This window comes from Balaenoptera borealis (assembly GCF_965194805.1).
Source record: "Balaenoptera borealis genome assembly, chromosome: 9".
NCBI classification, from domain to species: Eukaryota; Metazoa; Chordata; class Mammalia; order Artiodactyla; family Balaenopteridae; genus Balaenoptera; species Balaenoptera borealis.
In genome coordinates, this window is record NC_138873.1 from 20,388,636 (window position 1) to 20,400,891 (window position 12,256).

Here is a 12,256-nt window from a genome sequence, read left to right on the forward strand (position 1 = left end):
AAAATCCCAGAATATTTCCAGAGTCTCAGTACTCTGAGGAAAGAGTTAAAGATTTCAACCCAAAGATTTCTTATTTAATTAAGTTCTAAATGGCATACTTCATGGATTAAATTAAATATCAGAAATTTTCATTGCAGGGCTTCTGCTTCCCCTGCTATAATCTGAAAGTTCAATGTGGAATTATACAGAGTATTGTTTCCCGACATTTGTAGAAAGTGTGTCCACTGTAGTATGAGTGTATGAGTTCATGTATGCTGAAATACCTCTTCATTTGAAAAATTATATGCTTCAGAAATACGTGTGAAGGTATGTGTGTAGATAAAAGACATTTTCTGTATATTGCATAGAATTTGGTTTTTGCTCTAAAACTATAGCCATCATGTTGTAACTCTTTCTTTTGGCCTCAGATTACTCCAATAATCAGCTTGAAAAATACAGGGAAGAGGAATCGTTGATCTAGAAAAACAGATCACCCTTGCATTTTAATAAGATTCATGATAAACTTTGAGGTTGGATTCGCACTCTTTTCAGAGTAAGCTGAGCACCGTAACGTAATTGTTACTTTCAGAGAACCCTAAAGTCTTTTAGGAACACATGAAAACCCCAAATCACAGCTGATTTTTTTTAAAGTCCTTTTCTAATTTGATACACTGATGTTTTCATTAACATTTTTCTTTCCCACTCATTATAGAAATAACTTTTTTAGCTTTGAAAATTATATCTTCTGACAATTATAATGCTGAAGACAATTTAAATTCTAGATAAAGTGCCACCAAACAGAAGCCTGTGCCAAGCCTTTTTCTGCATGGCTTACTAGGTTCTGACTCCATCAAGGCACCTCGCCTCCTGATCCTACAGTCAGCTTTTCGTTTCATTTTCGCTGACATTCTTGTCAAACTATCTAAAAAAAAACAAGCCACCATGATCTAGCCCTGGAATTCAAGAACAATTGCCTCACAGCCATCCCAGAAAATAAAAGTATTTTAAAATGTATGTTCACAGAAGATGAAGAACCTAAAATTTATCGGACCTGGGATCAAATATCTTCCTGTTTTTGGTATCTCTCTATTCATGAAATATCCCTCTCCCTCTCCCTCGAAGGTATGGATATATCTGTACAGAATCATATGAGGCTATGCATGGCAGGATCCATTTACCCACATTTTATGGATAAAATTAAATCTAAAAAATTTAGAGTAATTAAGAGTTTGGAGACATAGCAGCAATTGCTACCATTTATTCAACAACTGCTATTTCTAGGTACTTTTCACATATGATCTCTAGTTGCTTTCAAAGCAAGAATTACTAGCTTCATTCTTTGTTGAAGAAAATTCACTAAATTGCAGCTCCCTGGAATGTGAAATGGGAATCTTATGACTACCTCTTAGCTGTCGGTATTCAGTGGAATCATGTAACCTGCCCAGAGTCATCCAGCAGCCACTAAGTGGTAGAGCTGAGATTCGAAGGCAGGTCTCCCTGGTTCCCGAACCTGTCCCTTCCCAAATGTCAAGATGCCCTTCATTAACTGACAGCTAAAAGGTCACCACTGATTTATCTGGTGAATAAGAACAAATATAATGAAATTAAAAAATATATCACTTTATTTTCTTATACTATAAAATATAATTATTTGTCTCACTGTGACTGTAACAGTTCTAGTACATGCTGATTTTCCTAAGCATTGGAAACATACGGAAATAGAAAAGGTTTGGGCTTTAGAGTCAGAAATATCTACGATCTAATTCTAGCCCCACGATTCACTGTCTCTACAGCCTTGACTAGATTTCTAACCTATTCCAAGAATTATTTTTTTCAGCTGGAAAATGGAAATCACAATGCCTACATTATGGGGCAATTATGAATTAAATGAGATATAATCTGCAGTCAGTTCTTACTCCATCAATGCACCTCACATCTTGATCCTATAATCAGCTTTCCATTTCACACAAATTCACATCACTTTGCACTGACACCCTTTGTCTAGCCTCGTACATGTATGATCAGAGTTAAAAAAAAAGGGAGCTATTATTACTAGCAAATCATATAAAGTAAGTCTCTAATAAGTTGTTATTATCATTATTATTACTAAAAACATTATTGGTATAAGAAAGGTCTTACATACATCTGTATTTTTCTTCTAAGAGACCTTTGGAGAGAGAGATCAATCCAATCTTCAGACTCTGCACTCTTATTTTTCCAGTCCGACCCCTGAAATTAAAGAATCTCAGTGTGTTAGATGCATTTAAAACTGTATACAGTATGCTAATTATTTCTGAATATCTATTTCCTTGAGGCTAAACGGAAGAAAATTTGCATCTTAAAAATGCAACTTTCTATTCACTTTTATTAATTAATGTTAAACCCATACCATAAGTTCATGACATATTTTAATAGTATATTTGACTTAGTCTGGAAGAATATACAGCCTGAAGTCACTTTACGTACAACATATGAACTAGGAAGAACAAAAGAAAGTAAAATGAAAATGCTAATTATAAAGCTAAAAATATTTCATTTTTATAAACACTATGAATTAAAATCTGTTAATAATTATAAATGCAAGATTCAAAATAATAGCTAGAGATATATATAATATGCATGTGACAATACAGCAAGAAAGGTATAATGATATATCTAAAAACAGATGTAAGAAAACTGACTGGAAAATTAACTATAGGTTGAGGGCTTATAACTTGTTGAATACTTAAAAACTTCTCATCTTCATTGATTTTGATCTCTGTCAATGCAGTTTCTATAAATTACTACTGCAATTATAATAGTCAATGATCTTAAACATACAGGTGTGCAATCTTTATTTGGGGAAGTATCAAATTATAATTAAATACAAAACATATTAATTAATTAACACTAGAAAATAGCTTCATATTATGCCAATGAGAGACCATTTCAATTTCACTTATAATTTGACTGGAAGAATAATTTTATCTTTAAAAGCATAGAGTTATATTTATTCTGTCTTTTATCAAAGAATAAATGAGTTGTTTACCAAATGTCACACTGTACTAGATCCTGGGGCTGGGGAAAGGGTAATGCAGAAGCTACAAAAATTAATCCATGATCCTTGCTATGAAATAACACACAGTCCAGAAAAAAATCAAGATATAAAGATTTCTATCTTTATTATTTCATATAAACAGGATCAGTTTTCAGTTTCAGCTTTTACTGTTAATTTTCTTATGGTATGTTTTCAATACACAAGTACAACACATTCAAAACCTATAACTAAATGTTTACATAATTACATGAATACTTAAAATTTAGTAATTCATGCTATTTAAAAACATATAAATATTTGTACCATGTAACTTTAATTTTAAGTATCCTTATTGTCAAACTGTATTTAAGTCTGGCTCGTTGATATTTTTACTATTACGACTAATTGATATCTTTCATTCTCAAATTATAAATACCCAATTAAGTTTCTGTAAACATACAATGACATATAAAGTATGAAATAAATAAAAAAGGAAAACATGCTTAGGGATTGGTAAAATGTATTTTCAAAATAGTCCCTCAATAGCCTAGAGTTTATAATCTATACTAAATCATACCCAACAAACATATTGAACCCTTGCTATGTACGTGTACAACATTCAGAATTGACCTATAAAATAACTAATACTTAAATTTTAAAATAAATATAGCCATTATAAGCAGAAACCTAAAGTTTATATACTCATTCCAGTTTCCCACAATTATAGAAATACTAGTTCCAAATTAACCTTAAACTGAGCCATGCTGTGAAGTGTGTTTCTACTTCATATTTTTCAGGTGTTTCCTAATTATCACACAAAAATAGACCATGTTTTCTTCCCTCCAAAAATCAGGAAATTTTATTCTCTGTACACAATCAGACAATAGACTTGAAGAAAATAACAAAAGACTGTGCAAATAGACTAGTACATGACTGTGGCTAAGGACTAAGTAATCCTTTAAGGGAAAAAAAGATCAAACTGGTACGTATTGGAGGCTGATCTCCAGTCTTTGGTGACAACACCAGAAAGGAACATCATCAGGAAGACTACTGAAAATGGCAACCATCCATTCATGGCACCATCAACGATTATGAAGGCTTACTGTGATCCCAGCATTGGTCTATGTTCCATAGGGACCAAGAGAAAAGTGTAAGACATGTTTCCTACCCATGACTAGCTGGAGAGGTGAGACAAGGAAACAACTAGAGAATCATAAGAAAATATTAGACCAATCTTACGCATGGACATAAATGAGGTAATTGTGGCTGACTAGTCATGAATGACTGGTGGTTAGTCTGAGTAGTTATTAGTCTCACAACATTTGATAGAGAAGATAAGTCTAAAATCAGACACTGAAGGCACGACACACCTGGACTATCCTGACTAAGAGAAAGTAGATTATCATAGGAAATGCTCAGACAAGGGGACAGAGGAAGGGGATGTGAGCACCAGAGGCAGGATTCATCAGGTACAGTGAGAACTTGCATCAAGAGTAAATGGTTGCTCAAGTTGTCCAGGTTATAGGGAGCCAGATGATAGAGGGCTTTGATGTTAAATAAGATATCAGAATTTGAAAGGTAACAGGGAGTCAATGAAATTTATTGTGAGTGACATAACACAATATTTAAGTATTTGATTCCCTGATAGTTCTCATAAATAACTCCTGAAATTAATTCAACCAGAAAGATATGTACCTTATAAATAAAATTATATCCACCTTGGAATAGTGGGAAAAATGACTTAACACTGTATCAAATGAGGTTAATATTCTCTGCAGGGACAAAATAATTTAAACCAAGAAATCCAGACTACTGCTTTAAATCTTGATTTAAACAAATTTAATTTCCACTAAATTTAGAAGGAAGATTGTGGAATTAAGACTTTTTAGCCCAGGAAGATGAAGACTGAGAGAGGTTGTGAACTTATAAATGGAATCAATTTTATCTTTATAAAGTCCTTTCTATATATTTATTAGTTCATTTGCCCTTCACAATCACTTATATATGTGAAGCAGAGCAGATATTTTTATCTCAATTTTTCAGATGAGAAATTGAGATGCCAAAAGTTAAGCTGCTGCCAAGTTTTAAAGCAACCAGAACCAAAAATTTGGATTCTTGTCCTCTACAACAGAAGAAAATAGACTCTCTTTTCAGACAATTCAGAATATTAGGAGTTGGGTACATGTTAAAAGCTGAAAGAAACAGTAAACAATATAATTTATAAAGTACTATCTTTCTTAGATATGGCAGTATGGTAGGAATAATCAAGTGATTATCAAAAAAGCTGAATATAGTTCCATATCTACTACTAATATGCAGTAGGTGGCTATGGATAAGTTGTCTTATCTCACTGGGTTGGTTTCTCAATCAGTAAAATGAAGAGGGCAGAATGGAAGATCCTCAAAGTCCTGCTGCTTCTAGAATTCTAGGATCTCCTGTGTGTGCATCACTCATTATTTCAAGAGCTGGTTGAATATATTTCAAGGGCTGAAAATACCAGGTCTGGCTGCAACCAAAGCAGTGCAGTAAAAAATACTGCACAAAGCAATGCAGTAAAAAATATATGGTTAATAGATGAATGTCAGATTAACTGAATGAATGGACGGGTTAGATCATGGTACCATTTCCAAGGTTCAGAGACTTCTTAGGGGTCCATAACGTCCTGGTGCATTGGATGGAGTAGATCATAATTCCATCAGATTCTCAAAGGAAACTAATGACTTGAAAACAGTTAATAACTTGTTTGGATAAAGGAATAAGTCATAGTTGCTAGAGAAATTTAGGTAATCAACTCTGGCCCTCTGAGACTACCATCATATGAGTAACTGTACTTTTTCCTTAGGTTAATTCATGATATTCCTCTCCAAGGTGGAAAACTCGACTGAACGGACACTGTTCTAACCTAGCATGGTCTTTGCTATATTTCTTTGGCATGGAAGGGAGATAAATCCTAAAAGCTTTTTGTCTTTTAAAAAGGAAAATTTCAAGATACTGTCTTTCTAAATAAGAAACAGTATCTCTGTGTTGCATTTCTCATGTGTTCACATTTGACGGTAGAAAGCGAAAATATGCCAACATTTAACTCCCTATAATATGAATTACGATGTTTCACATACTGCTTCCTTCCCAACTAAGTGGCACTATTCCCTTTGGGCTGTCCAGTGAAAACAGCATATGGATGTGTTATGGGTTGAGTTACATCCACCTAAAATTCATGTGTTGAAGTCCTAACTCCCAGTACCTCAGGATGCAACTATATATGGAGAAAGTCTTTAAATAGGTAATTAAGTTGAAATGAAGTCATTAGGGTGGGGACTAATCCAATATGACTGGTGTTCTTATAGAACATTAGGACACAGACACACACAGAAGAAAGACCATGTGGGAACACAGGGAGAAGACAGCCATCTATAAGCCAAGGAGAGAGGCCTCAGAAGAAACCAACCCTGCTGACATCTTGACTTTGGACTTCCGGTCTCCAGGACTATGAGAAATAAATTTCTGTTGTTTAAGCCAACTAGTCTGTGACACTTTGTTAAGGCAGCCCAAGTAGAGTGCTAGAGCCACAGATAATGCCGAAGCAGGGTGATTTAACATCTTCTCCAGTTCTTCCTTAAAACATGGCTCAAAATACACACCTCTGGCTCTACCATACTCCATAGAGCTTAATGAAGTCCTTAACTAAGTATCCCATGACTTTAGCATTCTTCCTGGGACATAAAATTAAGTTATAGGCTTTGTAGTTAAAACACCTAATTGACCGGTTATTTTAGTGAATTTACTATAGAAAATGTCTCTTAGAGGGTTAAAAAATTGAAGATCAAGTTAACAGTGAATTAATGTTAACAGTCGTATTTTACCCTAGGAGTATAAAAATTTGCGTTAAAATGAAATGTACTGAAAGATATCACACGGAGATAGTAAAGCCCACATTCATCATGGTAACAGAGATCCATGCTATCTGTTCTTCAGTAAGTTTATTAAGAGCCTCAAGCACACAATGGCTATTTGATTATTTTAAAAAAAGACATTGTTATGATATTTGTCAGTATTGAAAGATAAAAGACTTTTCTAATCAAAAGAATAAATGAAATTTTAATTAACTGAAAGCTCTTGAAAGCTCTTGTATCTATCATTTACTTCTTATACAGAATCAGTCAGCTGCTAAACCATGCGTGCATTTATGAACTATCATCCATCTTCTTTCTAAATCAATAAAAAACTGATAAGCACAAATTTTCATACAGCTAATTAACAGAAAATAAAATTTAGAGTCTGACAGAAAAACAATAGTTCTAATTTTCTTATTTCATCTTTGCATACTTTAACCCCCTACCAGAAGAATGAATAATTCTTAATGTTTCAGAAATGTCAGCCCACAGCAGGTCCTTCTAGAATTGATTATTTTACAAACGCATTGTCACATTTAAAAAAGCCAGATTAATGGCAAATGAGTTTTGCTGAAAGCTGGGAGTGCTCTTTATGTAACAGTGAGCATCTAATTAAATTACAGATATTGGAGTGTCCTACAGTATAAATTATTTAAAACACCATATATACACATAACCACCACTGTAATAAATAAAGCTAATACCAAAAGAGAAATTAAATCCTTTTAATTGCCAAATTGCTCTTAAGTTGTCATACAAGAAATGCAGAGTGGATTATTACGAGCCAACAAATTTTAAAGTTAATAACAATAACTACAAAATTTTGTCTTTTGAAAAAAGAAATACTATAAAACATTATGGAGGAGGAAATCGGACTTCTTTCCATTAGGTTTCCCCTAGCATGGTGACTAAAAACACTACAAATTTGACAGGCTTTATAAATTGAAGCAAAATCTTAAAATCATAGATGGACATTCTTTTTTGTTCTATTGTTGGTTAAGAGCTCAATTTTTGGAAAGTCGTTCCTTTTCAACAATTAACATAAATATTTCCACTGGGAAAAGGACTTTGAAAGAAAGTATTTTCTTAAAAATTCACTTTAAAAATTTAGACATTTTGCACTATCAACATATTTCACCCAATGACTGTATTTTAATGGGAAAAAATGCACTTACGTATCATATACATTGAGTAGCCAGTTGAGACACATATCGACACAGAGAGGAACGTTGACCAGATTTTTATGCATTTGTTCAAGGCCATCATAAATTGTTGTCAGACAGTTGACGACATCTGGAACACTAAGAAGCTGATCGTTTTGGTTCAGCTTGTGCTGTTTGAAAACTTCATTTGTTGTATTCAACTCTAAGAGATCCACTAATCAGGTGAGAAAAAGGAATATGCACAGTCATTACATTATAGAACAACACTGAAACAAAACCACTGCCAGTCTTGAGTTTTTAGCTTGATTCTTCAATTTAAGAATCTATCCTTTTTAGCTAATTTCAATTTTTAAAGAAATAAATAGCATTTCCATTCTTACATCTCTAAACTCTTCTTTTATCCACATCTCTTATGTTTATGCTTTTGAATCTAAACTCTGCCACTTTTCAATATGACCTCACTTTTCACTCTTTGGAATATAAATTTTTCCTACTTTACTTTTCTGGCTTTCCTCTCTTCAGCTTCTTTGTACTTTTAAATGTAGGAAAGCATAAATCTCTAAGTCTAATCCTAACGGTAGAACATCTAAAATACGACATTGCTCTTTCTCCTAACTTTTGAGAGCAACCAGCTCACCACTCTCTCATTCATCCTTTATACCACTGTGTAACTGATCATTCTTAAACAGTTTCTCCACATGTACATCATGAGATACAAAGTTCACTGAAGATATTCCGTTAATAAAACAGGTTTGGAGAAAAATAATAGTTCTCCACCGCCTACTGAATCAAGCCTGGTCTGTAAGTCCCTCAAAATCTGGCTCTAACCTGGGTTGCTTCCCATGACCCTTTGGCACATAGGCAACTTGTAGCTAGGTAGGATTATAGGAGGTTCACAGTACAGGTCCACCCATCCACGGCTCTTCATGTATTTGCTCCCATTCCTTACCCTTCATGGACAGAACCTCTACAGTGGGCATGGCTGGTGCTAGACTATGCAGGGTGGGCACATAAGGATAAAGTGGAGCCCTGCTCTTGAAGGTGGCCAGTCTGAGAAGTAGGATAAGCATACTGATAACTTCACTAAAGGGAGTGGAAATGCCCTAAAAGAAGAAGACATAAATTTCTACGAGAACTATTACTGCTAGGGGAGTGGAAGGAGCCTAGAAAAAGCTCCCTGGGAAGGTGGGATTTGAAATGGACCTTAAAAAATAGCTAAGATACAAGAGATCCATATAAAGCAAGGAAAGAATTCCAGGAAGAGAGAACTGCTTGAAAAAAGACAAGAATTCAAGGAAGTCTAGGCAGCTCTGAGAACCGATGATGGCAGTGTGGTCACACATGGGTGGCACATCGTTACCGTGAGTAAACGCACAGAGCTCAGGGGGCAGGCCATGTTGGCCTAGGGGGCGCCCTCCAAGGCCAGGAGGAAGAGTTTAGACAAAGAGAAGAACATTACATAATCTTTCCTTTCAATCAACTTTGAGTCCTTCATTAGCTAACTGAAAACAGGAAAACATATTAGATTATCAAACTGCCATGTATCTATACATTTACTGAGTGTGGAGATGACTCTTCTAAATCTAAACATATAGGTTTGGAAAATTACAGAACCACATGAACTTAAGGTCTGCTCATGGAAATGACTGCTTTATAAAATTCTTCCCCATCTCCATACTTAACTTTTTAACGTTAAAAAAATAAACTTGGGAAAACTTTTTTTAATATATAAACAACTACTTTCTCTTTGCATGATACACAACTGTTCCCTCAAAAGTATGACATATTTTGACAATTAAGTAAAATGAACAAATAGCTTCCTTTGTATTCTTCTATTTTTAACCATTGAATAACCACTAATTTTGAATTTTTTAAAGACATTTACGAAATGTGTCTAGCTGCTTAAATACCATAGAATGATTTTTTTCCCCAAGTTATCTACAATGGAAAAGAACTGCTTTAAAATTATGCAGATTAAAATTATTTTTAAAACAACTCAACAGAGAAGTCATTTTTTTTAAAAGAGAGAAAGACACAAATATAGAACACACAAGTGTGGACAAAAGATGAGTCCATTTTCTTTAGATGTCAAATGCATCACTGGTAAAATTTCAGCTAATTACAAAAGTAACCTGTATAAGCTTCACATGAGTTCGAGATGGTGTCAGAAAAAAAAAAAAGAACCATCTGGAATTTTCATTGTCATTTGTACCTCATTTCTTGGCGCTGTACACTATTTTCAATTATAAACTTCCAGAGGGCAGGAGTAAAATTCAAATTCGTTCTTCACAGTACTTGACAAAGAGAAGTGCTTAATAAATGACAATGGCCACAGAACTATAATTCCTCATAGATATAAAGAAACATATTCAAATATTGCCAAAATGCTCTAAGTTTTCTGAATTTCAACAGTAATTATCCCAGCAACACAGCACTATTACATCCCTACATGGCCTAAGGGTGACAAAAGACCAAATTCCAAAAAGACCATTTCCTGAATCAGGCTGTTCTTGTATTTCTTCTGGAAAAGCCTCCTTTGTGATACACTTTGTAGCTGTGACAGTAATTTGCCACATCCCACAGACTATCATGTCTTCAATTTTTAGTGATTTACTCTGACACTTTGCCTTCGTGCTTAAGCCAGGAATACATCTCCCTGAAGTGTGTCACATTTAGGTACCTTTAAAGACTGACTACATTTAAGTCACAGAAAATTATGATTTTCTCTTTTCAAAGGGAGACAAATGACAGCTCAGTCGTGCAGCAAATGAAACAAATAGCAGAATCACTTTCTACCAACTTTCAGGCTTTTCTTTAAGCCCACAATGAGGCAAAGGGGGTTGAATGGAATTGGATCATCATTCTCCTGTTCTGCAAAAACACACACTGTTTAGCATCCGACCTTGGGCTTCTATGACTCTCCTCCTCTCTGTCTGACTGTCCCTTCTTAGCACATTTCCTATCTCCTCTTCCCCGGACAGCTCAGAAAAGTCAGTGGCACTCAAGGTCTCATGTCTGCCCTTTCCCTCTATAAACCTGATGCTCTCATTCACTTTCATTACTACAGTTATTACTTCTCTCTGGATGACTCCAGGTTCTGTTTTCTCATCCTGATCTCCTGCTTGAATACCTGATCCACATTCTTGCTGCTTTGTCCCCAACCAGAGCTATATTAGCGTCTTCCAGGAATCTCCACCTTAATATGTCCAAATAAAGGTCTTGCCTTTTTGTTATGCAGAAATCCAGTAATGCTGTTACTACACAGACCATGAGTCTGCAAATCCCAAGATATCCTACCACTCTCCTTCTTGCACACTCTGCAATCTATCAAGTACCAAATCCCCCCAATTATTAGCTCTCCTTCCTCCTTACAAATCCATGCCCTCATCTCCCCTCCTATGCTCAGCCTCCATCACCTTTCACCTGAACTCTTTACTTGTCCTCTCTTCCCTTGGTCCTTTGATCTTAGATATTGCCTAATGCATACATCCACGATTGGCCCTATGTCCTAACTTACACAAAACAGAAAACTGTTCTATAGCACCCCAATCTATAAAGAAAATATCCAAACATTAAACACAACATTGTGAGAGCTTGAGGAACAAAAAACTGAGGGAATCAGAGAAGATTTCATTAAAAATGACCTTGGGGCTTCCTTGGTGGCACGGTGGTTGAGAATCTGCCTGCCAATGCGCGGGACACAGGTTCGAGCCCTGGTCTGGGAAGATCCCACGTGCTGCGGAGCAACTGGGCCCGTGAGCCACAACTACTGAGCCTGCGCGTCTGGAGCCTGTGCTCCGCAACGAGAGAGGCCGCGATAGTGAGAGGCCCGCGCACCGCGATGAAGAGTGGCCCCCGCTTGCCGCAACTAGAAAGAAAAGCCCTCGCACAGAAACGAAGACCCAACACAGCCAAAATTAAATAAATAAATAAATAAATAATTAAAAAAAAAAAGTGATCCCCACTTAAAATAAATAAATAAATAAAATAACCAGCTCAAAAAAAAAAAAAAAAAGACCTTGAAACTGGACCTAAACCAATTTTAAGGACATTTCAGAATACTGGACAAACTAGCTCATAAGCTACTCCATTTAGACTCCATTATTACATGATGTTCCCTGAACTCCATCCAAGCCTTTGATTCTTATGAATATAACTCCCTTCCTTCTTACCCTTGATTACAGCCATGTGCCTAAATCCTGTGTGGC

The 12,256-nt window shown here is 35.3% G+C and overlaps 1 protein-coding gene across 10 annotated transcripts in view; it reads right to left on the reverse strand.

The window, feature by feature from the left end:
- UTRN (utrophin) overlaps nt 1-12,256 on the reverse strand; it is a 499,657-nt gene that overhangs the window by 61,119 nt on the left and 426,282 nt on the right. For all 10 annotated transcript variants that reach the window (XM_082405402.1, XM_082405400.1, XM_082405405.1 and 7 more), the window contains 2 exons: nt 8,061-8,262; nt 2,123-2,208 (listed from right to left, as the gene is read on the reverse strand). In XM_082405402.1, coding sequence (XP_082261528.1) covers nt 2,123-2,208; nt 8,061-8,262 — 288 coding nt within the window. The remainder of the gene's footprint in view (nt 1-2,122; nt 2,209-8,060; nt 8,263-12,256) is intronic.